Source organism: Balaenoptera physalus, assembly GCF_965194825.1.
Source record: "Balaenoptera physalus genome assembly, chromosome: 2".
Classification (NCBI taxonomy): domain Eukaryota; kingdom Metazoa; phylum Chordata; class Mammalia; order Artiodactyla; family Balaenopteridae; genus Balaenoptera; species Balaenoptera physalus.
The window spans coordinates 141,928,989-141,955,093 of record NC_138883.1 but is presented as its reverse complement, the minus strand read 5'-3'; the positions used below and the strand labels follow the sequence as shown (position 1 = coordinate 141,955,093).

Sequence of the window (26,105 nt, the reverse complement as noted above, 5' to 3'; positions counted from 1 at the left end):
TCCGAGCGTCCGAACTGCCTGCTGCCCGTCCCGGCCAGGCGCCCCCTGCAGCATGGCCTGGAACACCAATCTCCGCTGGCGGCTGCCGGTCATCTGCCTGCTCCTGCAGGTGGCCCTGGTGGTCCTCTTCGGCGTGTTCGTGCGCTACGACCTGGATGCCGACCCCCACTGGATCGAGAAGAAGATGTCCGGGAACGTTTCCAGCGACTTGGACAACGAATTCTACTATCGCTACCCGAGTAAGTCCCACCACCTTGCAGGCCCACCTGCGGCATATCCGAGCTGTCCCCACCGGGCTGAGGGCCCTGCCTGGCCTCACCTCCGCAGCCTCCTGCTCAGGAACATCGGGCAGGCGGGAGCCGGAGGAGGAGATGCTGCCCACAGCCCCCTGGCCCGCCCCTCTTAGGCTCCCCACCAGGGGGACTTCCCAGTGTCTGAAGATCAAGCTTGGGAAGTGGCCCGATGTGCACAAATTCCTTTCACCCCCTGGAAGCTCACCGGGGAGAGCTCACTCCTTCCAGGTGCCGCCAGAGACCTCCAACCTCCCTGTCAGAGAGCCCTTCTTGATGTCTTCCAAAGACCTGAGTCTCATCTTGGTCACCAACCAGTGGGTGACCCTGGTTCCCTTGTCCAGCTGTGCCCATGCTGTCCACGTTAAGGGGGTACTTCCAATGTCGAGGGCTGCAGGGGTGGCTCATTGGCCTACCAGCCCTGCTGCTGGGAGAGGTGTGGGGGACCACGGCACCTACCATCGTCTGGCTTGGAGAGGGAGAAAGAGCACCCCTGAATTCTCTCGCGTCTGTGGTGCTGCGGTTAAGAGCATGGCCTTGGAATCACCAGACCTCACCTCTATCAGGGCTCTGCCATTAACCAGGTGGGTGGCCTTAGGCAAATGTCATCAATGCGGAAACTCAATTTCCTCATCTGTCCAGTGAGGATAATAATAGATCCTACCTCCCAGGAGTGGGTTGAGACCTTGCACATAAAGTTCTGGCGTGGTTCTGGACATGGAATCCTCGCTTCGTAATGGAACAATTACTAGAAGAGCACTAAACACAAAGGCCCTAGGATTCAGGAGTTAGAAGAACTGGCCCAAGGTCACTCGGGTCGGCCCAACTTCCAGACTCCCAGCCCAGGACTCTTTTCATGCCCTTGTGCTTTCTAGTTTTCCACACCATCTACCAGCAGCCAAAGACAATCTTTCTAACTGTTGGTGCTCACATAGTCATGGACTGTTGGTTTTGGAACAGTCACCTATACAAACTGGTCTTCCCTCCATGGCTGTACACCCTCAGTAATGGGATTCTGCCCATTGTACTCAGATCCAGTTAAATAAGTACACACATTCAGGATGGCAGCCTGCATGAAAAGAAGTAGAGGTGGAGGAGGCTGTAGGCCCCGTGGGAGCCAGCCACATTAAGTGCCTCCCAAAAAGCCAGCAAAATCACAGGCTTCGTTAACAGAAATATGGTGCCTAAAAGAAGGGAGCTGAGAGAAGAGGGTGCCCAGCGTTGGTGACACCACAGCCTCTACTGGGCTCCACTCAGGGCCATGTTTTAAGAGATCTTGACAGCTGTAGCCTTGGAATTTAGACTCCAAATCCACCTTTCACATTGCCCACTTTTATGCTTCTTGGTGGGGGACTGACCCAGCAAATGGTGAGGCAGGCAAGCTTGAGCCCCTCCTTTGCCTGTTTCACTGCTTCCCTCCAGCTCTTGCTTCTCTGTTGGCCACAGAGCCAGCCCCTTGGTGAAGCATCAGGGGCAAGGCCTCCCATGGACGTTTATAGGTCCTCCATGTGTCTGCGCAGTGGAAGGTCTCAAGACCCTCTAATAGGAGCTACAGAACCACGCCATAGGGGGTACAATCCTCACATCTCCCCAACTCCTATCCCCACTCTCTCCACACCCACCCACTTCCTTGCATGCTCTACCTTTACTCACTCAGTGATCGCTTATCTATAGGGTGGCCGTATAATTTATCAACCAAATGACACTTTGGAGAGTGAAGAGGTAGGAAATTTGTGCTAGTAGTAATTTGCCAGGACACAGGCATAAACCATGACTGTCTCAGCAAACCAGGGCTTATGGCCACTCTGGTCAGAGAGGTACACCCCGACACCCCAGGCCTCAGTGAGGGGGTCAAGTGCTCTGTGCAGAAGAGATCTGTGACAGCTTCCTGGAGAGCAGTGGGATGGTGAGGAGGGGAAAGCAGGGCAGTTAAGGGGTCCATGGAAAGGGCATGCGGGGATGTGGGCTGAGTGGCTCAAGTTTGTGAAAAGACTGGGAGGGAGGTCGCTAAGCGGGATGAGATAGCCCCAGCCATCAATGAGGGCCTTGAGTTTCTCCTGCCATGGCCTCTGTGAGGGCCGGGGCGCTCTTTGTCATCTGAGAAGGAAGTGACAGAGAGGAGAGGAGTGTAGGGAGAGAATCTCGGCCTCAGGATTCCTTGGCAAGGGCAGGAAGTAGTGGCAGCAACTCAAACGGAACATGCAATCTCTCCATAAGTCATCACCGCCACTGGATGAGGAAGGCAATGTTATGACTCCCATTTTACAGGTGAGGAGACTAAGGCCAGAGAGGGGAAGTATCTTGCAAAAGTCACTCAACTAGGAAACTAGTGAGCCAGAGTAGGAGCTCCGGGGACCTGAGCCCACCCTCCTGGACTGCTCTCCTCCCCCTAGTCTCACCTTTCCCCTCTCTTCCTGCCCCACTTGCTCACAGTGGCCGGTGGCCATGGTTAGGAGTTGGAGCCCAGGTGGGGCCCCATGCCTGGACTCCTGGGCCTCAAGGCAATTCCCAGGGGCGGGGAGTGAGGGCAGCCCTTGTGGTACTTTCAGGATTCTTGGCTCCAGGCTGTCAACACCTGTGTGGGCCTCATTCCTGCCCAAGGGATTAGTGGAGTCCACTGGGCATCTCGGTTTCCAGAGGAGTACCGCTCCAGCTGGCTCAGGCTGGGGCCTGGGAGTGCCTGAGGACAACTCCCCAAGCGTGGGCCCCCTGGCGGCAGGCACAGAACCAGCTGAGGACCTGCCCTGGCAGTGGCCTCAAAGGCCCTGCTGCAGGCACCGGCTGCTGAACACGAACTTTCTCCTGGGCTGGTGCTCTGGGGCCTGAGGGTCTCCAGGCAGTGTCTGGGGGAGGTTGGCCTGAGGAGGAGCCATCAGAGCCTCGGCTCTTGAAGCCTCCTGGGAGAACTAAGGAAGAAGGGAGATCACCCAAGGTAGAGGATGCCACAGTTTCAAACCTGAAGGACTGTTTCATGAAACCGAGGCAACAAGGCTTGACCTGTGCTCCTGGGAACCTGAACCTCAGATTCAACTCCATTTAATAAAAGACCAATGTTCCCACAAGCAGAGGGCAGTGTAACCTGGTGGTTGACTTTAGAATTAAACAGATCTGGGTCCATCACTAAATGGAGTAAGCCACCTCCTTAACCATGCTGAGCCTCAATATGCTCATCTGTGAAGTGGGAATGTTATTTAATGCACAGGCTCTCCTGGAAGATTGAAGATGACGGGTGGCTGGGAGGGCACGTCTCATGGCATGAAACCAGAGGACAGTAAATGCTGGTATCGAGCTTACTCAGAAGGGAGTGAGTGCTCTGTTGCTGAAGGTGTTTAAGTGCAGGCTCAGCATCCCTTTAGAGATGTGGCCGAGGAGTGTCTCTTCGAATATTAGTTTGAACAATTATAGCATTTAAATTCCTTTGTGCTCTCCCCACTTACAAGTGCTTTTTGCATGCTCTGTCAGGCAGGGAGTGTATTTGTTTCTGTTTTATGGTGCCAGTGATGGAGGTTAGAGACTTGCCCAGCTGGTCAGTGGCACAGGCAGGGGCGAGGCCAAGCCCTCCCACTGCACAGCCAACCAGCTTCCCCCAGTCTCTGCCGCATTGCTACTCCCCGACCACCTCCCCAGGAGATTTTGCAGTGATGGGGTGGTTCTGTGGTCGGCTCTGAGGCGTGGGAGAGGTGGACACAGAGCCTTGGGGAATTGAGGGACTGGCCAGTAGGCTTCAAAGGCAACAGGTTAGGCTGGGCTGGCCTACAGAGCATGGGAAGGGCTGGTACCCAGGCTGCTGCAGGGCACCACTCCTTCTGTGCTGAGGCAGCAGAGGAGGGAGAGCTGCCATAGCCTGTCAGCATGGGAAACTTTGTCCTCAGGCTTCAGAGATTTTTGAGATTTGGCCAGCTTCAGACCAGCTTCATTAGGGACCCATCCTGGGAGGGAAGAGTGAGCAAGGAAGCGGGTGCAGAACAGCTGTGTACTGGTGCCCCCTTGTGGCAGCTCTCAGAGCTGGACGCCAGGTGCCAGGCTCGCCCTATCAGGGACCTCCCAGTGGAGAGCAGGTTCTGGGCTGGGCTGCTTGAGTCACTCCAGGCTGGGGAAGGAGGGGGAAGAGGGGAGGTGTCTTATCAACTTACACTGTCCTCCAGCAAGTCGCCAACCCAATGCAAAGCACCTGGTCAGTCTTGAAAGAGAAAAAGAGAAGTATTACAGTAGCTAATATGATTGCACAACGGCTAAAGGGCCAGGCCTATGCCCAGGGCTTTGGTTGGATGACCAATTAAATGTGCACCACACACCTCTGAGCTCTGTTACTATCCCCCATTTTACAGAAAAAGAAACTGCAGATCAGAGAGGTATGTCCCTGCTGAAGTTCATGCACTTGGACCTTCACACTATTATTTTTCTTTTTTAAGATTTTTTTTTTTTTTTGATGTGGATCATTTTAAAAGTCTTTATTGAATTTGTTACAATATTGCTTCCATTTTATGTTTTGGTTTTTTGGCCACAAGGCATGTGGGATCTTAGCTCCCCAACCAGGTATCGAACCCACACCCCCTGCCTTGGAAGGCGAAGTCTTAACCACTGGACCGCCAGGGAAGTCCCCAGACCATTATTATTAAAAGCATTTTCAGTAGCACCAAACTTTATGAAATATAAGTTAATAAAGTGGTACTTCTAATGAGGACTTTGGGAGATAAAGAGAGATGAGCAAGAGAACGAATAGGGAAGGTGCCCAGGGAGAGAGAAGCTGGCATCTGTGTGCCTGAGGTGGGGGGAGGAGAAAGAGACACCTGCAGAGAGGGTCAGAGAGAGAGGTCAGGACAGCCAGGGAGTCACAGAGAAGGACAGAGAACTGGCCAGGTGGGGGCAGTTAGGGAGAAGCCCTGGGAAGCTGAGGCCTGTCTTCTCCGGCTCCACAGGGAGAACGAAGGCAGCCCTGAAACTGCACATCACCCCCCAGGAAGGCCGCCTCCAGTGCTCTTCAGCCCTGCCCCTGCCCGCATGCTTCCTCTGCCACCAAACAGCTGACACCCCGCTCCTTGAATGGCCCCCACCTTCTGTGATGCTACCTTTTTCCAGGGGTTCCCCCCACCTCCTTGCCAGCAGCTTCCCTGTCTGGTCTGCTAGCTTCAAGGCAAGCTAGCAGATCCTCGGCTTCTGGCTCCCGCTCACCATTCCCACGTTCCAGGTGCCAGCTCTGTCAGCAGGTCTGCCTGATCTCAGACCCCAGCTCCAAGCCCCACGGCCAGGATCCATTCCTCCCACACTACCCTGCCCGACACTCACCGCCAGCCGCCACCCCCGGGGTCATCTCAAACTCCCACAACCAGCACTAGTCCCAGCACCTCCCTCCCACCCTGGCAACCTCCTCCTCCTTCCCTGTGTTTACCCACAGCTCTGCCCTACTGCCACGTCCCCTCCCTGCTTTTGTAATTGTGGTCTGAACGTGTCTTCTCCCTCTCTTTCCAGTCTGTCACCCATCAGTTCTTCCCAAGAGTAACCATAACACCGTGTATGGTGCTTCACATACATTAGCTCAGCTTCCTCCACAACAGTTAGAAACGTGATAAACCATGAAACATGATAATACATGAAATCAGCTGCACACATTGTGAACCTAAGCTGAGCTGCTGTTTGTTTGTGTAGGTCTGCGCAAGAAGCGCAAAGCTCAGAGCACCATACTGGGGCGACACCCACAGCTCTCTTGCATCAAATGCTATGCCCTCAACCCTTACCCAGCAATGTGCCAGGGCCTCGTCTCTCAGCCTCGTCCAGGTGGCTGCTAGCCAAGGGGTCTATGGCTGTGGCCTGGGCCTCAGGGAAGCTTGAAGGGGAGACAGATGAGGGCAAATGGGGGCTGGCAAGCATAAGCATTGCCAGGCTGCTGTGGGCACCAGGGCCTATCCACCCAGTGGGTAGGAGACTTTGGACGGTAGAAGGCCTGCAGCCTCCCCTGATGGTGAAATCCCACCTGGACCCTAGGCTGGCATATCTGGGTGCTGCTGAGATCATGACAGTAACCATTCATTAATTCATTCCTGGATATTTATGGGGCATCTACCTGGGCACTCTCATAGACAATGGAGAATACCAGAGTGAACAAAACAGGCTTGGCCTTGCCTTCTTGGAGCTTTATAGTCTGGTGGGCTAGACAAACAAACCTAACTACAAATTGTAATAAGAACTAGAAAAGAAAGAAGAGGGTGCTGTGAGGGAAAGAACCAAGTTTAAACTCAGGGGTCAGGAAGGCCTCTGTGATGAGGTGACATTTTGCCAAGATCTGCAGGAAGAGAAGTTGCTGGCCATTCTGTGGGAGCAGCATCCCAGGTGGAGGGACCACCACGGGCAAAGACCGGAGTGGGACCGAGCACAAGGGAGGCCAGTGACGCCGGGGCACAGGAGGGAGGGGAGGACTGAGGAAAGGAAGAAGGAGGAGGCAGGCAGGTGGGCCAGGTCTGGTGGGCCCTGCAGTTCACTTTTATTCAAAAAATGTTTTAATTTGGAAATCATTCCAAATTTACAAAAAGTTGCTAAGACAAAAATAGTACAAAGAACACTGTATACTCCTTAACTCCGATTAAGCTATCTGCTCTTCTCTCTCTCTCCCTCTCTCTTTTCCCCCATAAACACAAGCACATACACACACTTACTTTTTCCCTGAACTATTTGAGAGTCAGTTATACACATCATGGTCTTGTAGCCTTAATTACTCCACAATGCTTCCTAAGAATAGAGGTATTCTCTTCCATAACCACAGTAATCAATTTCATAAATTTACATTGCACAGTACTTTAATATACTGTCCCTATATAATTTTGTCAGTTGGCGCAGTAACAACCTTTGTAGCACTCCCCTGCACCCGCACCCACCCCCCACCCCAGCCAAGTCCAGGATCCAGTCTAGTGTTAGGTGTTGAATTTATTTGACCTGTCTCTTTAGCCTCTTTTTTTTCTTTTAACATCTTTATTGGAGTATAATTGCTTTACAATGTTGTGTTAGTTTCTGCTGTATAACAAAGTGAATCAGCTATATGTATACATATATCCCCATATCCCCTCCCTCTTGCGTCTCCCTCCCACTCTCCCTATCCCACCGCTCTAGGTGGTCTCAAAACCCCGAGCTGATCTCCCTGTGCTATGCAGCTGCTTCCCACTAGCTAGCTATTTTACATTTGGTAGTGTATATATGGCAATGCTACTCTCTCACTTCGTCCCAGCTTACCCTTCCCTCTCCCTCTTTAGCCTCTTTAATCTGGACCATTCCTGTGCAGGTAAAGCACCTAGCACAGGGTCTGTCCCATAATAGACGCTCAAAATGGGCAGCCTTTCTTTATCTTTTACGATATTGATTTTTTTCAGGAATACAGCCTCACCCCTTTCTAATAGCATGTCCTCATTTTTTGTCTGATGTTTCCTCATGGGTAGATTGGGATTATGCATTCTCAGCCAGAGCACCGCATAGGTGATGTGTCCTTTTCAGAGTATCTTCCTGAAGGTGCACATTGTCCATCTGTCCCTTACTGGTGATATTCATTTTGATCACCCAGTCAAGATGTTGCCCAATTTCTCTGCCGTATAATTGCTGGGTGCTTTCCCCCTCCCTTGCAACTCATAAGCAGTCTATAGGGAGACTCTTTTAAGACAAGGCAAATGTCCAGCTCTTCATAAAAATTTGTCCCTGGATTTCAGCATCCACTGATGGAATCTTTGCTGTGAAAATTATGATTTTCCAACTTCAGCACTCATTCCACATTTAACTGTCAGGCTGTCAGCATTCTGTTGTAAGCAAGAGCCCTCCCTGCTATCTTATTTATTTATTTACCTATTCTGAGTTCCTATTTTTTTATGGTTTTAATTTGTTTGGTAACCTAATTATTTCGGTGCTCAAATTGTCCCAGAATTGGCCAGTGAGAGCCCTTCCCTCTGGCCCCTGTGTCCTGTGACACCTGTGGTAGTTCCTTTTAGTGCCTTATACTTTCGTAGCTGTCTTTGCTTCTCAAAGCTCTTTGCCTTCTGTTATTTTCTGGGAATCTAGAACCATGCAATGTTAGCCCTAGGAGGACACTTGAGATCATTCTAATCCATCCCTTTAGTTTTATCATTGAGAAAAGTGAGGCTCTGAGAGGGGAAGTGGCTTGTCTTTTCTTCCTTTCTCCCTTCCTTTCTTTTTCCCTTTCTTTCTTTCTCCCTTCCTTTATTCCTTCCTTCCTTCCTTCCATCCTTCCTTTCTTTCTTTTTTGCCGCACTATGCGGGATCTTAGTTCCCTGACCAGGGATCGAACCCATGCCCCCTGCAGTGGAAGCGCAGAGTCTTAACCACTGGACTGCCAGGGGAGTCCTGGAAGTAGCTTGTCGAGGCCACACTGTGAATTGGTAGAAGGGTTGGGTCAGAACTGAGAATTAGACTATACCTAAGTAACAATAAATAATAATCAAGTAGCAATAAATAATGACATGCCCATTTGGAGCATCTATTATGGGATAGACACTGTGCTAGGTACTTTACGTACACGTCTGCATTTAATCTCTGCAACATCTGTGAGTAAGCATTGCAGAAGGTGCTGAGAACCAAGTATGTTAAGTGACTTTCCAGAGACAATTAATTCAGGTCTCAGTGATGCTGGAAGGTGTGCTTGCTGGGAGTGGGGGTGGGATGTGGCGATGTTTCTGGGGGTGATCAACCGATGTGCATGGCCAGTCAAGGGACTCCTAGGCTAGATGAGACTAACTTCTCCATAGTAAAAGAATGGAGTTGAGGAGGCAAGGCCCTAGACCCTGGGTGTAATCCACAGCCTGGCCCCAGTTTCAAATGCCTAGCTGCCCACGCCCACCCTTGGTGAGAGTGGTGAGGGGGAGCTGTCATCTTCTGAGGCAGTGCTCAGGCATTTCTTGGCCTTAAAGCCCAGTGGTCTAAGTGCTCTAAAGTGGGGGGCCCACCTCCGTTCCCCCAGCCCAGTCCACTCCAGAAGGTCTTTTTTTTTTTTAATTGAAGTATAGTCGATTTACAATGTTATGTTAGTTTCTGGTGTACAGCAAAGTGATTCAGTTATACATATATATAAATATATTTTTTCTTTTTTTTAAATAAATTTTTAAAAATTAATTAATTAATTTACTTATGGCTGCATTGGGTCTTCATGGCTGCGCTCAGACTTTCTCTAGTTGTGTAGAGCAGGGGCTACTCTTCGTTGCGGTGCGCGGGCTTCTCATTGTGGGGGTGCAGAGCATGGGCTCTAGGCACTGCAGGCTTCAGTAGTTGCACCACGTGGGCTCAATAGTTGTGGCTCACAGGCTCAGTACTTGTGGCTCACAGGCTTAGTTGCCACAAGCATGTGGGATCTTCCTGAATCAGGGACTGAACCCATGTCCCCTGCATTAGGCAGGCGGATTCTTAACCACTGCACCACCAGAGAAGTCCATTCTTTTTCGTATTCTTTTCTTTACGGTTTATTACAGGCTATTGAATATAGTTCCCTTTGCTATACAGTAGGACCTTGTTTATCTGTTTTATACATAGTAGTTTGTATCTTATGACTTGATGGGGGTAGTCGTGGCTCCTCTACTTGCGGTAGAGCCATTCATTACCGCGCCTAGCCTCAGGATCCAGATGCGGGCATGGCGGGACCCGGCTTGGGGGGCGGCCCTGCCCGGCCAGTGGCAGGGAAGACACAGGCTCTGTGTCGGGTGGAGCTGGCCCAGACCCAGGGCTATGGCGGGTCTTCGCCAGGCCGCCAAGACCCTCGGCTGCGCTTTCCCCGCAGGCTTCCAGGACGTGCACGTGATGATCTTCGTGGGCTTCGGCTTCCTCATGACTTTCCTGCAGCGCTACGGCTACAGCGCCGTGGGCTTCAACTTCCTGCTGGCGGCCTTCGGCATCCAGTGGGCGCTGCTCATGCAGGGTTGGTTCCACTCCTTTGACGGACGCTACATTCTCTTGGGCGTGGAGAAGTAAGCGCGGCGCGGGCGGGGGGGGGGGGGGGGGGGCGGGCACAGTGGGCGGGGCCCCGGCTGAGGGGCGGGTCCAGGGGCGGAGCCCGGGGCTTGGGGCTGTGAGCTGGGTCCTCACCGTCGAACCAGGGTACCCGGGCCCTGCGACATACACCACACTCACTCACTCACTCACTTCCTGATCAGCGAGTCCCCAGGGTGGGAGTTCTAATGGTGTCCAAGTGCTGTTGGAGGGTTTCCCTCCTATGACGCAGGCTTCAGGGACACAAGGCCAGGCTTCTTCTCTCCAGGGGCCAGAGCCAGACCCTCCCCTTTGACACATCAAACATCAGAATTGCCCTGAGAGACCTCAGCCCATGGAACCCATGGAGGGGGCGGTGTTGCGGGTGGCAGAGGAGGGGAAGGAGTGTGGGCCTGCCTGAACCAGCCTCCTAAGATTCATTGTGGACGGAATGGAGTGCTTCTCCCTGCCTTGCCCTCTCCCTGACTAGCCCGTATCCCCACCCACGGAACAGGCATAGGAAAGAGCTGTGAGGCAGGTGTGGAGACCTAGGACTGAAGCCCCTCCCTGCCTCAGCCTCCAGGGGGCACCTCATCCCTATCTCTTCTCACCTCTATCCTCATCACTTTTCTCTGTGATAATCTCTTGGTCTGGTGAATACCAGCACCCCCTCGCATCAGGTAACTCAGCCCCTCCCTCTGTCTGAGGAGACCTCCTAGGAGCCTCAGTGTGTCCCTCCCCCCAACACCACCACCAGGTTATACAATAAATTTGCCAACTTGCTAAAAAACCAAGTTGCCAAGCAGTCAACTCACTGAATGGCTCATTTATCAAACTCTCTAGGCCATGGCAACTTATGGAACCTATAGCAATTTGTGTTGCATGGGACAAAATCAGAAAACCAAGTCCACAGAAAGGGTTTAGAGGCAAATTGGTATAAACCACGTTTAAAGTGCAAATCCCTGCTGTCACATATAGGGCACCAACCAGGTATCATAAGCCAGGTGCCTGAAATTTTAAACATATGCCAAATATTTGCAAAATATTAATTCACTAAGCCAGTTAGTGACTCCATGACTTAAGAGAAACAGGAAAAATAGTCGACTAGATAGAAAATGTTTCAGAACCAAGAAGTCTTTTTGTGTATAAAATCCGTGACATGCATATCAATCTACTGTTTAAGATACACAAGAAATTCTCATTTCCAAAGCCATAGACCCAAAGTATAAAAATATCTGTAATATATTTAATTGGCCACCACAGCAAAATAGCTATGGCTAAATGCAAAACAAAAGTATACAGCTTTTTAAAATGTTCAAAGGGAATTATTGTAAACTTTTGTGAGTTAAGTTTTTTGAACCAGTTATTTAACAAGTTAGTCACCTGACAACTTGGGTTTTGGCAAATTCGTTTTCAGGGAAATGATTTTCACCAACTGAGCCAGAGCTGATCTCTGGTGCCCAGGGCTGAGATGAGCATGTCGCCCCCAGACCTGACACGTGGATCCTTCTGGCTTCTGTCCTGTCCCTGCTGCAGAGTCCTCCAGATCCTACCTGCCACTCCAGCGTAGTTCCCCTCTGCAGGCCCTGCCCGAGAGGTGAAATCCAGATCGCCATCTCCCGGGAGCTGATGGCCCAGGTGTGGGCTTTTGTACTCTCCCTCTCACTCCTTCCTAGTGGTCACCTCTGTCAGATGGTCTTCTGGCTGCAGTTATGGGAATTGGGGCAAATAACTCGGCCTCTCTAAGCCTCCATTTCCCATCATTGGTTCGGGTGTGGTACAGGAGGGCCTGAGCAGTACTGAGCAGGCATTTTAGTGCCTGGCACTTAGCAACTGTCATCCTTCATGCAGCCAGGCCCTGGGGACTCAGCAGTGAACAAGGCTCGTAGTGAAGCATACATTCCAGTGAACATCCTTTGTCTGGGGAGGGACCCTGAGGGAACAGTGCCCTGCCCCCACTCCACGCACTGACCCTACAATCAGCTGGCTTCTTACTTCTCACCTCCTGATTCACACACACACACACACACACACACACACACACACACACACACACACACACCTGAACGTGGGGGAGGGGCACTCCCCTGGATGTGACTGCCTTAAGGAAGTAGTAGCCCCTGCTGTCCTTACACGAACCCCAATTAACAACGCTCATGACTCGGAGAGCCACGCTGAGAGTCTGCCTTGGAATCCAGGATAGCGTTGCTGCTGGCAGGGCCTATGGAGGCCTGGGTTAGGCAAAGCGGACACACGGATGGAAACAGGATCTCCTCTGACCACATGATGTCCGCCTCTGCTGGCTGGCTGGGCTTTCAGGGTCCAGACTTAAGGAGCGCCTCTGTGCCCCTCTGCCTCCATTCTCTCTGTTGGTCTTTCTGCCCCCTCCCTCCACCCAGCCTCCGGCTCCCTACTGCCTGCAGGAAGGCCCCTCTCTCTTCCCTGGACACGTATCCTCTCTCCCAAGTAAGGTGAGGAGGAGGTCGCGATAACTCAAACCCAAGCAAGGCCCTGGTAGCCAGCAGGAGAGGTGCGTGCAGAGTGAGAGATAAAGATTTGGAGGCAGAGACCACATCTGGTTAGAGGAATCGGGGAAGGCTTCCTGAAGAGGAGGCAGGTGAGAAGAGGTTCTGGAAGGGCAGATAGAAGATGGAGGGCAGGGCAAGGCCCCAAATATGGGCCACATTCAACAACAGCAGCCAGACCACTTGGGTGCCTGAAGCGCAAGCTGCCTGCAAGGAGCGGTGGGGGCCTGAAATGGGGCCACAAAGGAAGGGTGTGGCATCTAGTATGTGCCACTGCTGTGCTGGATACTTCACATGCTATTTCTTTCAATTCTTAGAGTAGCTCTAAGATGCTATGTGCCCATTACCACAGATGATGAAACTGAGGCTCAGAAAGTTTAGACCACAAGCCCAAACCCACAAGTGACCAAAGTCTAGGTTCAACCCCAGGGCTTGGAGTGCCACTTCTTGCTGTGGCCTCAGCCCATCCCCTGACCTGTCTCCCCACAGCCTCATCAATGCGGACTTCTGCGTGGGCTCTGTCTGTGTCGCCTTTGGGGCAGTTCTGGGCAAAGTCAGCCCTGTCCAGCTCCTCATCATGACTCTCTTCCAAGTGACCCTCTTCTCAGTGAATGAGTTCATTCTCCTCAGCCTGCTAGAGGTGAGCAGGGCTCAGAACAGGGATGGGGATGGAAGGGACACTTGGGGGAGGGGCAGGAGGGGGACGGAGAAAGAGAGGGCTGGGGAGACATGACAACTGGATTCAATTCAAGCTTGGCAAGTCACTTAACCTTCTGAATCTCAGTTTCCTCATCTGTAAAGCGGGAGTAATGACATTTATTGGGCAGGAATGATAGTCTACCTGGTACATCAGTCCACCAGCTAGGCAGAGCAGTGGTTTCTCACATGTTGATTTTCTCTCTTCTTTCTCTTTCCTGTATATCAGATGGAAAGAATGGGATGTTCCTGCACATCCTCTTCCACACACATATTCCCAGATTGCTCTGCCAAGAAAAAGACGCAGTATATTGAAGGGGCACATCAGTAAGAAAAGTTCTCAGGGGAGTGGCCAAGGTGGATATGTATAGCTTCACAGGTTGCACAACTCCAGAGGTGCCATTCACATGGACTTCTATGGCAGGAATGGTGCCCCCTGGGGTTGACCAATTCACTGGCCCAGGTAAGGGGCACCTTAGGCTGCTGACTCTTGCTCAGACACCTCTTTGGTATATTTGCAGGTGTAGGGATTATTCAGGGACCCCATCCATTTCTTAGCCCCCAGCTCCTCTATATTTGGACTCTGCCTGAAAACCCCCAGGATTTTTTTTTTTTTTAATACAAAAGTTTATTCTCAGAAGCAGGGAGATCAGGGCTTGTATAGTGGTTCCTCAGTATCATCTGGGATCCAGGACCGTAATCTTTTTTGTTCCACTATTGTGAGCACATGATTTCCATTCTTTTTTTTTCCGGCCGTGCTGTGCACACAGGATTTTAGTTCCCCAACCAGGGATCGAACCCGCGCCCCCTGCAGTGGAAGCACAGAGTCTTAACCACTGGACAGCCAGGGAAGTCCCACCCCCAGGGTTTTTGTTTTCAGGCCACCCTACATTCAATCATTCATGGTGTCATTTTTTTTCAGCCACCAGACTAGTCTAAGCCATCATATCCCTTCCTCCTGACTCATCTCCCTGTCTTCATCCTTTTTGGTTTTGGCTGCGCCAGGCGGCATGTGGGACCTTAGTTCCCCTACCAGGGATTGAACCCACGCCCCCTGCAGTGGAGGCGCAGAGTTTTAACCACTGGACGGCCAGGGAAGTAAGTCCCTCCCTGTCTTCATCCTTGCCCCACCCACCACCTCAGGCTAATCTCCACCAGCAGCCATGGTGACCTGTTAATAATGCATATAAGACCATTCCCCAGATTAAAACCCTGGTTTTTAAAATTTCACTTCAAATAAAATCCAAACTTGTTATAAGGCCCTACACGTTCTGGTCCCAGCCTTTTCTCCAAGCTTATCATCTACTCTCTCCCCATCTTTCTGTGCTCTGGCCATACCCTGCTGTCTGCTCTTCAAACACACCAAGCTTGGTCCCACCTCAGGGCCTTTGTACTTGCTGTTCCCTTTACCTGGAATGCTCATCCCCCCCAGTCCTTTTTTTGTGGTCTAAACTGGAATCTCACCTATTCAGAGAGGCCCTCCCAGATTCTCCTACCCAGTGTTGCCCTCTACCTTACCTCTTCCCAGTCTCTCTCTCATTGCCTTAATTTGTCTTCTTCATAGCATGTATCCTTACCTGATAAGCATGGGAAACCTTATCTTATCTGGACCGTCTCTATTCCTGGCACCTGGCCCAATGCCTAATAAGTTCTCAAGAAATATTTGTCAAGGGAATGTATTTTGGGGTCTAACTGCATGTCAGGCAATGCTCCAGGCACTGGGATACAGAGATGAGCAGGACTCTTGTTTCGATCCCAAGGAGCTCACAGTCTAGTGAGGGGGCCAGGAAGCAAATAGACAGTGACCGTACAGTGAGACAAGGATTGAGCTCCAGGGCTAGGTGGCCTGGAGGGAGGGGAGGAAGACCTGAACCAGCACATGGCAGGTCAGGGAGGCTTCTGGAGGAAGAGATATCAAAGCTAGAAGTCAAGTAGGAGATAACCAGGCAAAGGAATGAGCAAGGGCATTTGAGGCAAAGGAAACGGGGTAGGGAGAGGAACATGGATCCTCAGACTTTCAGAGGCTGTGTTAAAGAGTCTCAACTTTATTTTTTTGTTTGTTTTTGCCTGCACCATGCGGCATGTGGGATCTTAGTTCCCTGACCAGGGATCGAACCCGAGTCCCCTGCATTGGAAGCGCAGAGTCTTGACCACTGGACCACCAGGGAAGTCCCAAAGAGTCTCCACTTTATCATGAGGGCAGTCGGGAGCTATGGAAGGTTTCAGGCAGGAGAGTGGCATGGTCAGACACATGTAATGGAAAAGTCACTTTGGCTGTGGTGAAGAGAACAGTTGGAGGCAAAGGGTCCAGTTAAGAGGCTGTTTTAGTCACCCTGGTGAGGGATAATGGGACTGGGACTGGGTTAGTACAAAGAGAAGAAAGTGGATGATACAAGAGTTATAAAGAAGGTGAACAAATAGGCCTTGGAGACTGGTTGGGGTGGGTAGAGAGAAAGAAGTTAGGCTAGGTGAGGGGGTACACAGTGGGGTCAACAGATGAGATCTGAAATTGACTGAGAAGTAGTATCTTGGGTGTGAATTTAGAGGCAGAGAAGGCTCCTTTGGCCCTCAAAACCCCTCCCTGATCTGCTGCAGAAACTCTTTCAATGCATGACAGTCTTTTGGCCTCTCTTTGAGCCAAGTTTAAACACAATAATGACTGCTGACAGCTAAAGAGCACTTGCCCTTGCCTGGGCCCTGCTCTGAATGCTTGACATAGGTTATCTCATTTAATTCTCATCTCTGAGATAGACACAATTATTACCCGCATGTTACAGATGAGAAGACTGAGACTCAGAGAGGGTAAGGGGCTCCCCCAAGGTCACATAGCTAGTAGAGGCACCCACCAGGCTGGGAGTCAGGAAACTCAGCTCTGTCAACTATTCAACAGCTAGCTCTGTGACCTTGGACACAAGGTTGGGTTTCCCATCTAAAGCAAAGAAGCGAGTCTGTGATTCTGATTGGGATTTCCTGAGTGGGGAGGAAGAGGAAGACGAAGAGAGGGGAGGTTGGGGGCAGGGAGGAATACTAAATCAGTCAATCATCCACCCCTGTGGAGTGTCACATGTTTGCCAAGTGCTTTACGCAAGTTGTCTAGTTGCACCCTCAAGACAGCCGTGCTAAGTCCCTACGACCTGCCCCACTTTGTAAAGGACGAACTTGAGACTTAAGGTCCAGAGGTGCAGTGGGCTGAGTCGGGTAGGGCAGGAGGCCCAGGAATGGACAGATGGGGAGGGCACCAAATCTGCCTGCTCTGACTCTGGGGGACAGGGGAGAGGAGAGGGGATGGGGCGGACGGTGGGAGGTTGGCTGGGAGGTTGGAGGGCAAGGAGCATGATAGGATGCAGGGGAGATGGGTAATGGCAGTCCGGATGGGGTGGTGTTGGGCCAGGAGTGGTGTGTAGGAGGAAATGTGGAGAGGGGAGACCCCAGAGGGCAGCGGAGAGGTCCCAGGAATTAAGATAAGCTGGAAACTAGTGGGTGACAGACTAGATAGGGCGCTGCCCTGGGTCCTAGTTTGGCTTTACCTCTTCCAGCTGTGTGACTGAGCAAGTCCCTCTCCAGGCCTGGGTTCCCCGTCTGGCCATAAACCTCAGCTGTTGGGGGAGGATGCCCTGGCATTTTGCTGACAGGCTTACAGCCTGGGTTCATGGGTTCCCCCCTCTTTATTTTTTTATTGAAGTGTAGTTGTACAGGGGATCCCCACTTTCTCCCCTTCCCAGTTGATGGGTCTATAAGGGGCCCTGGGCTCCCTCCTGTAGCCTGTGGAGTCAAAAGACAGCTGAACTTCTGTCTGTGGGTAGGGGGAGGTGGGAGAGTGCTCCGAGGAGGGAGAGAGAGGAGGTGTCAGAGTCTTACAGGCCCCTTGTACCCCAGGTGAAGGATGCAGGGGGCTCCATGACCATCCACACATTCGGCGCCTACTTTGGGCTCACAGTGACCTGGATCCTCTACCGACCCAACCTATATCAGAGCAAGGACAGGCAAAGTCCTGTGTACCACTCGGACCTCTTTGCCATGATCGGTGAGAGCTTCCGTAATGATTGAGGGCCACCACGATGACCGAGGGCTGCCGTGTTGGGTGAGGACCACTGTGACGGGTGGGGAGCACCATGATGGGCGCAGGTCACCATGAGGAATCCAGACTGCCATGTTCACACCTGATCCCCATGTGCTCTGTCAGGTGGCTGCCAGTTCCCTTTGGAGGAAGAGCAGAGAGAGGTTGCCTACAGATACTTCCAGGATCCCAGATACTTGTCCCTTTCCCCCATGGGGCTGGAAGAAGTTGGTCAGTCATCCTGTGTGTTCCCTAGGATGTCCCAGGGCAGACACAGTGGTAACCAGGAACGGTTCACTCCGTCCCTGGGCTAGGCAAGGTGTACATTCCTAGTTCCTGTGTCCATTCATTCCAGAGAATACATATCAGCCACCCGCTCTGGTCTCTTAAAACCCAGCCCTGCCTTTAAGGAGCTCCTCACAGTGTAGTGGAGAGATGGCCATGCCACCAGATAATCTCTCTACAGTAGAGAAAAAGATTCTCCCTCAAGGTGCTGTGGAAGCCGGGTGGGAGGCATTTCGCCCAGTTATGGGGTCAAGGTAGACTCTCTGGAGCAGAGTGGAGGGCTCAGTGGGAGTTAGGTAGTAAGTAAGGCAGGGAGGGCCTTCTAAGAAGATCCCAGCATGAATAAAGCTGCCGGGGTGGGAAATAGCTGGGGCGTGTGAGTCATTTGACATCTCTGTAGCTAAAGGACAGGATGTCTGCCTGAGCTCCGTTGGGCCCATCTAACACCTCTTCTCCCGGGCCCACCGGCCCTGTCTGGTCTGGTCAGGCACCCTCTTCCTGTGGATGTACTGGCCCAGCTTCAACTCAGCTGTGTCCAATCACGGAGACGCCCAGCACCGAGCTGCCATCAACACCTACTGCTCCTTGGCAGCCTGTGTGCTCACTGCGGTGGCCCTGTCCAGCATCCTGCATAAGAAAGGCAAGCTGGATATGGTGAGTGGGGGCCGGGGGTGGGGGGGAGCAGTGGGGAGCCTTGGGGGGAGCTGCGGCCACGACTGCCTGTGCCCAGTGGGCACTGATCACCATGCCCTGCCGACAACGCTGTGAAGCAGGCAGCATAAGGATTATCGCACCCATCTTGCAGATGAAGAAACGGAGGCTCTGGGAGAAATGATTTGTCCAGATGACATAGCTGGCTTTAGGCAGAGCCCAGAACCACAGTCTTGGAGGTTCTATTATGCCTGCTGCTCTGCATGAGCTGGCTCCTCTCGTTCTCCCCCCCCAGCAGCCTGGGTGCTGACAGCTCTTCTGGACTGAGCACCTCCCCTCTGCCAACTTCTGATCCTCCAGACACTGGCCCTCAGCCTTCCTAGCACTGCTTTCACCTGCCCTATCCCACCCACTCAAAGGGGGAATCCCTTCGATGCACTTGGGAGGTTTGTGGGAATGTGGTGTTGCCCAGTGTCCTTCATATCACGCCACTGGGACATGTGTTTCTGTCATTAGCGGGAGGGGCCAAACCCCATGGGTGTTGGTAGATTTTTTCTGTAAAAAGACGACCCCCTCTCTGTTTGCTATTCTGACACGAGCTTCTAGACATGGGCACATGTGTGTTGAGACACTGCCAGGAGTGCCCGTTATTCCGGGACACAGCCTCGAGCCCCTGGATGCACTGGCCGATCATTGCACAGAGAGGTGGGGACTCAGGCAGCAGGGGGAAGAGAATCAGACACGCTGACGTGGGCACATGCAGGGAGGGACATGGAATAGGGTCAAGGTCAGGGGCTCTGGCTCCATGAAGACCTGGATCAAGACACCTTTCTGCCCCTTGCTAGCTGTGTGGTCTTCAGCAAGTTCATTAACCTCCCTGTGCCTCAATTTCCTCATCTGCAAATGTCAAAAGATAACTGTACTTACCTCCTGGGCTTGTCGTGGAGAGGAAACAACATCCCCGCAAGCCAGCGACACAGTCCATGGCACAGATAGGCGCTCAGAGAGTCAGCCAGTGCTGATGTAGGCTCGCAGAGTCTGACATGGGTGCGTGTGAATGAATACGCCCCAGAGGTGCCTGACATTGGCACACGAGCACGTAGAGAACATCAGACATGCAAACCTGGGCACACAGGGATGTGTGGCAGCCAGATACAAAGGGAACATGCAGATGTGCTGATGGAACTCATTGGCATGGACACAAGAACACTGATTTGTGCACACGGAAAAAGCCCAGAGCGCTGGTGTGGGTGGCACATGTGCAGAGAACACAGGGGTGGCTGTCCGAAGCCTGGGCCCAGGCTGGAGCCCTCCGCAGTCTCCTGGCTTGCTGAGATGCACTCTGAGCCATCCCTGGCTCCCAGGTCACACCCACGCATAGGAGGTCAACTTGGGCTCTGGGTCAGCTCCTCCAGGACGCTACTGTGGGAGAGGACTGAGTTCCTGCCTGCTCTGCCTGCCCTGCTCAGGTGCACATCCAGAACGCCACGCTCGCGGGAGGGGTGGCCGTGGGCACCGCCGCCGAGATGATGCTCATGCCTTATGGCTCCCTCATCGTCGGCTTCATCTGCGGCATCATCTCCACCCTGGGTTTTGTGTACCTGACGGTGAGGGCCCCAGGCCAGGGGCTGGGGGCTGGAGAATGCTGGGGTCTCTGTGTTCCTGACAGTGGGGGGCGGTCCCTAGGGAGGGGGTGACGGGCTGGGGAATCCGGGGTCTCTCTGTATTTGGAGCCTCCAGAATCCTGGCCTCCCCACATCGTGCCACAGCCCCCTGCCTGAGCAGCACCTATCTCCCCTTTCCAGCCATTCCTGGAGTCCCGGCTGCGGATCCAGGACACATGTGGCATTCACAACCTGCATGGCATTCCCGGCATCATAGGCGGCATTGTGGGTGCTGTGACGGCAGCCTCCGCCAACACTGAGCTGTATGGGCAGGAAGGGTAAGAATGGAGGAGGTAGAGGGAGGTTGAGCTCCCTCCTTCCTTCTCCATTCCTCCTTCCTACTGTTCCTCTCGGGTCCAAGACTGTGTCTCTATCCCCTTTCTTGCCCAGTCTGGACCACTATTTCATGGGCCTTCTCTCCTCAACCTCTGTCCTTCCATAAGAATCTTAGAGACCATCTGATCTTTCCAGTGCCCCCATTTTGCAGACGGGAAGGCTGAGGCCCAGGGGTTATTGAGCCTTGGTGTCCACTCGTGTGTGGGGTGGCAGCAGGCGGTGACTTGGCCTCTCCGTGGGGCCCTGACCTGCCCCGTTTCCACCCCAGGCTTGCCTTTGCCTTTGGAAGTTCCACACCGAGCTGGAACGCAAGCACACAGGGCAAGTTCCAGGCTGCTGGTCTCTTTGTGTCGCTGGCCATGGCCCTGGTGGGCGGCATCATCGTAGGTGAGTGGGGCTGGCTGGGCCAGAGAAGGTGGGGCCTGTGGTTGGGGGACCTAAGAGTGCATGCCAGAGGTCAGCTGGGGCTCCCAGAAACCCTTTGTCTCTGCACTTATAGCGGTGAGACTGAGGGGATTTTTCCAGTCAAGGGAAAGGGCTGGGTAGGTAGAGAAGTTATCCCTGACCTCCAACTTCCTTTAGGGGTCATTTTGAAATTGCCATTCTGGGGACAAGCCGCTGATGAGAACTGCTTTGAGGATGCAATCTACTGGGAGGTGAGTTTTACTGACTTGTCCCCCCACACAGGGGTGGCTGCATTCCCCTCTCCCTGGACCACATCAGCTGGGCTGGGGCCTGGGAAGCAGGAAGCTGAGGGTTGGGGGACAGAGCCTGTGTCATCCTGCTCCTTTATCCAGGAGGCTGTGTCTCCTGGGGGTTGAAGGCTTCATTCTAGAGCATTCTAGAGTAATTCCCAAAGCATAGTCCCCTGTGCTCCCCAGAGCAGCAGCACCACCTGGGAACTCGTGAGAAATATAAATTCTCAAGTCCCACCCAGAGCTCCTGATTTCACAACTCAAGAGGTGGGGCCCAGCACTCTGTTTACAAGCCCTCCACGTGATTCTGATGAAAAACTCATCTGTGAACCACTGCCCAAGACCAGTGGGTTTGGGTCCTTACATGCACATTGGAATCACCTGGAGAGCTTTAAAAGCTTTCCAAGCTCAGGTCTCAGCCTCCAGAGACTTGGAATTAATTGGTCTTGTGAAGGGCCTGGGCATTAGAATTTTTCAGTATTTAAAACCTCCCGGGTGAATCTAATATACAGCCTGGGTTCAGAATCACAGTGCAGTGCTTAGCTTCTGTATCCATAAGAAACACCTGGAGACCTTGTAAAAACTCAGTTTCCCAGACGCTAGCCCAGAAATTCCATTTCAGTAGGGCCTGGGACTCTGCATGGGAACAAGCTCCCAGGTGGTCTTGTACTAACACTTCTTCCAGCACCCAGAGAAGTGTCAGTACAAAAATCCAACTTGAGAAACATTGTTCTAGAAGCTAAAAGTAGTAGAATGTCACAGAACTCAGTTTCTTTAAAAACATGCCACAGTTTGGGCTTTCTGTGACTTCAGGATGGCCTTCCTCCCCACGAATCATTATTAGAGGTATTTACCTGCATTAGGTGATGGAGGATGACACGGAGGGCCCTTCTTGCCTCCTGCACTTCCCCCTCCTGACAAGGGCAAGGACCTAGCCTGTGTCTGTGGTCCCTGAGACAAGGGTCTGCCCATCATTGTCCTTCATTTGGCTTTGTATTATTTTATTACTGAAGTATGGTTGAATTACAATATTATATTAGTTTCAGGTGTACAGCATAGTGATTCAATATTCTAATAGATTATACTCTATTTAAAGTTATTATAAAATAATAGCTATATTTCCCTGTGCTGTATACTATATCCTTGTAGCTTATTTTATACATGGTGGTTTGTACCTCTTAATCCCCTACCCCATCTGGCCCCTCCTCCCTTCCCTCTCCCCACTGATAACCACTAGTTTGTTCTCTATATCTGTGAGTCTGTTTCTGTTCTGTTATATTCATTCGTTCATTTTATTTTTTAGATTCCACATATAAGTGATAATGTACAGTATTTGTCTTTCTCTGATTTATTTCACTAAGCATAACACCCTCCAGGTCCATCTATGTTGTTACAAATAGCAGAATTTCATTCTTTTTTATGGCTGAGTAATATTCCATTCTCTATATATACCACATCTTCTTTATCTGCTTATCTGCTGTTGAACACTTAGGTTGCTTCCATATCTTGGCTATTGTAAATAATGCTGCTATGCACATTGGGGTGCATGTATCTTTTCAAATTAGTGTTTCCATTTTCTTCAGATATATATCCAGGAGTGGAATTGCTGGATCATATAGCAATTCTACTTTTAGTTTTTTGAGGAACTTCCATACTGTTCTCCATAGTGGCTGCACCAATTTTTATTCCCACCAACAGTGTCCAAGGGTTCCCTTTTCTCACATCCTCACCAACATTTGTTATTTGTAGATTTTTTGATGATAGCCATTCTGACAGGTGTGAGGTGATAGCTCATTGTGGTTTTGATTTGCATCTCTTATGATTAGTTGGCTCTGTATTTTTAAAATCATACCAGAAGTTTTCAGGGTAATCCAATTTTATGTACATAACTAATAAGCCTTTTAAATTCACTCTCTTTAAATTATTTTTTAAATTATAACATGAATAGAAGCTCATTAAAGAAAATCTGGAAATAGAGAAAAATAGAAAGAAATCCCATCACCCTCATTCTAGCACTATTAATAGTCTCGATATAGTTCCTTCCAGCCCTTTTTTTAAAATCGGCATTGATTTTTCATACATAGCTGAGATGATATTATACTTGATTTGTTATCCTGCTCTTTTTCTTTATCTCTCTATCGTAAGAAGTGTTTTGTGTTATTACATTCTGAATAAACTTTATTTTTTTAGCAGTGTAATTATTTTCATTCTATATTTGAAGTCAGAACTTAAACTGTTTCAGACACCACACAGATTTAATGCTGATGAAATAAACTAAAAAACATTATCAATTCCCAAATGTAGAAGTTCTCTCTTGTTTTTGTTTTTTCTTTTCTTTTCTTGTTTTTTTTTTTTTTTTTTTTTTTTGCCATGGCACAGCTTGTGGGATCCTAGTTTCCCAACCAGGGATTGAACTGGGGCAGCTGCAGCAATGGAAGCTCCAAGTCCTAACCACTGGACCACCAGGGAATTCCCTCTTGGTTCTGTTTTGATCTTTATAATTTATTCTAAGTTCACACCTTCTCCGTGCTATATACTCTTCAGCAGTGCTCAGTTTCAAGTAATATAATTCCGTGTCGATGGAAGTAAGCCACCATCAAGCCATTCCCATGGCCCCTGGCCTCTGGGTAGTCTACCTGGGAGATAAGGTGGCTTCCCAGAGGACAGAAGTGAGACAGATATTCCCCAGGACAACAGATGAGGGAGTCTTTAGGATCAAATCTGAGCCTTGAGGCCAAGGTTGGGCTGATCTGCCCCACCCCTACTGCACCTACCAATCCACTTCTGGCTTCCCCTGCATCTCCCCCTACCTCACTTTTGGACCTGCCTGCGGTTCAGGGAGCTTGCCATGCTGCCTCTCACCTGGCACACTACTACTGCCTAGCACCCTGGACAGTGGCTAAGTGAACCAGGAGCAGGATACCTGTGTGAAAGACTGCCCTGCTTTGCGGCATGCAAACTGCACGGCGATCACAAGGTGGCGCCTGCCACACATCATTTGCTGCTCCTCACTTGCCCAGGCTGTTCTAGTTCCACCAGGTACACCTGCCCGGCCTGGGGCAGGGCACTCGGAGCTGCCTCCTCTCTCTGCAGATGCCCAAGGACCAGAAGAGTATTGTCTTCCGTTCTGAGGACCCCGCCCTCAAGGCCTCAGAACCTTAAACTCCCAGGGCAAGTGAGAAGCAGGTGAGTATGGGCTTGGCTTGTCAGTGGGGACCCAACTCCGGGAATCAGATGCCACCAGCAAAGGGGCAAAAAGAAAGCATCAGGAAATGAGGATGTGAGCTCCCACACCCCCCTACCCACCCACCCACAGCGGCATGCTGGGGTTGGTGGGGAGGCACTCAGAGTCAGACTATGCACCTACTGGACAGACACAGTAATTTGTGGAAAGCACCCTGGAATGGAAGGCATAGATGGAAGGTGACCGTATATATATATATATATATATATATATATATATATGCATACTTGGCTTTGCTGCTTACTGGCTGAGTGACTTTGAGGATCTCTTCACCCCAGAGACTGAGCCTCACTTTCCTCATTTATAAAAGTGGAGATGACAAGTCTGGCTCTATTCAGTAGATCAACTCAGGCGAGACCCTTCCTTCCTTATCTCTCTCTGCTTCCTTTTTTTCCATCAACTAACATTTCCTTGCTCCCTCTGTGGAATGCACCAAGCCCTTTCTCATGCCTTTTGCATCTGACCCTTCAGAGATCTCTACAGACAGGTGCAGTTACTTCCCTCTTTTTAATAGATGAGGAAATTAAGGCTCAGAGAGGTTCAGGATCTTCAAAGCCACACAGCGCAAGTGGAGGAACTGGGATCTCTCCAGGTCACTATCATTGCTCTTATCGTAGTTATCTGACCTCTTCGAAGACCAGAGTTTGGAAAGAGCTGTGTCTGGGACACAGGCTGAGTGATGTGGCAGGAGAGGATGCTGGGGTTTAAGGAAAGAGAAAAGAGAGGCTGTCACCAGTTGCTTCTAATGCTGCCCATCTCGTTCAGAAAAGGAAAAGGTGCCCGAGGGGCTATTGCAGAACATGACAGTGGCCCGCTGCTGTTGGCTCTCTCCCTGCAGGCTCCACAGACTGTTCCAGCGTTCCCCAAGGAGCCAGTGCTGATCAAGCTGGGAACAAAAGAGCAAGGCAAGCGGCACTCCACCTGCTGGCCTGGTCCAGGGTGCCTCCATATCTCCCTCCACCTTCATCCCAGGGGACCTGCCTGAGAATGGAGGAGGAGCTATAGACAAAGTGGGCATCCAAGCCAGGTTCTGGCTGCAGGAAGCCTGCCACCAGGGGTCTTGGTGGCCACATCCTGAGAAAAGCAGGCAGGAGTGGGGCTGGGGGCTGGAGGTGGACCCGAGGCCTCCTAGGAGACAACGTAGCTGCCAACCACCGACTGCTGGGCTCTTCCACTCCCTTCCTGCCCCTCAGCCAGTATCTCCCATGCCCCCTGAATCCTCCAGACCTCTCTGTGCCATGCAGATGGTAGCCTCTGTGAATAAAACGTTCTTGGTGTTCTTTGTAGAATGGGTATTAATGCTCCAACAGGGCCAGTTTGAGGGAGAAACAGACCCAAGAAACCTCCTGCCTCAGTCCTGACCTCCCACCCCAAGCTGCCACTCACACTGCAAGGAAAATCATCCCAGGCTGAAGAGGAAGAATTCAGGGTGCTGGAGTCTGCCCAGCCTGGAGCCCGCCCCCCCCTCCCCCAGAAGGGCTCAGCTTTTGGACTGGGATCTTTCCCCAGGGCCCCTCCTTACTTCACATCAGCCACCCCAGAAACGCCCATTTTGTGAAACTACCATGCCCACTGTGCCCTCCATGTGACCCGGCTCCCTTTCAAGGGCACTCAGGCAGGTGAGAGAGTAGGGAGATAGGGCTTTTGTGGCCAATCCCCCTCCCCCAACCCTTCCCGCCTTCCTCCCTGCCATGCCAGTCCTGCTTTCCCTCCA

At 51.5% G+C, this 26,105-nt stretch overlaps 1 protein-coding gene across 1 annotated transcript; it reads left to right on the top strand.

The window, feature by feature from the left end:
* Positions 1–25,680, top strand: RHCG (Rh family C glycoprotein). The gene is made up of 11 exons (XM_082449490.1): positions 1–239; positions 10,051–10,237; positions 13,253–13,403; positions 17,336–17,483; positions 18,289–18,455; positions 19,922–20,059; positions 20,258–20,394; positions 20,721–20,839; positions 21,035–21,108; positions 24,241–24,333; positions 25,230–25,680. The coding sequence occupies exons 1-10, from the start codon at positions 53–55 to the stop codon at positions 24,307–24,309; spliced, it is 1,377 nt and encodes a 458-aa protein (XP_082305616.1). The 5' UTR covers positions 1–52; the 3' UTR covers positions 24,310–24,333; positions 25,230–25,680.
* The last annotated feature ends 425 nt before the right edge of the window (positions 25,681–26,105 follow it).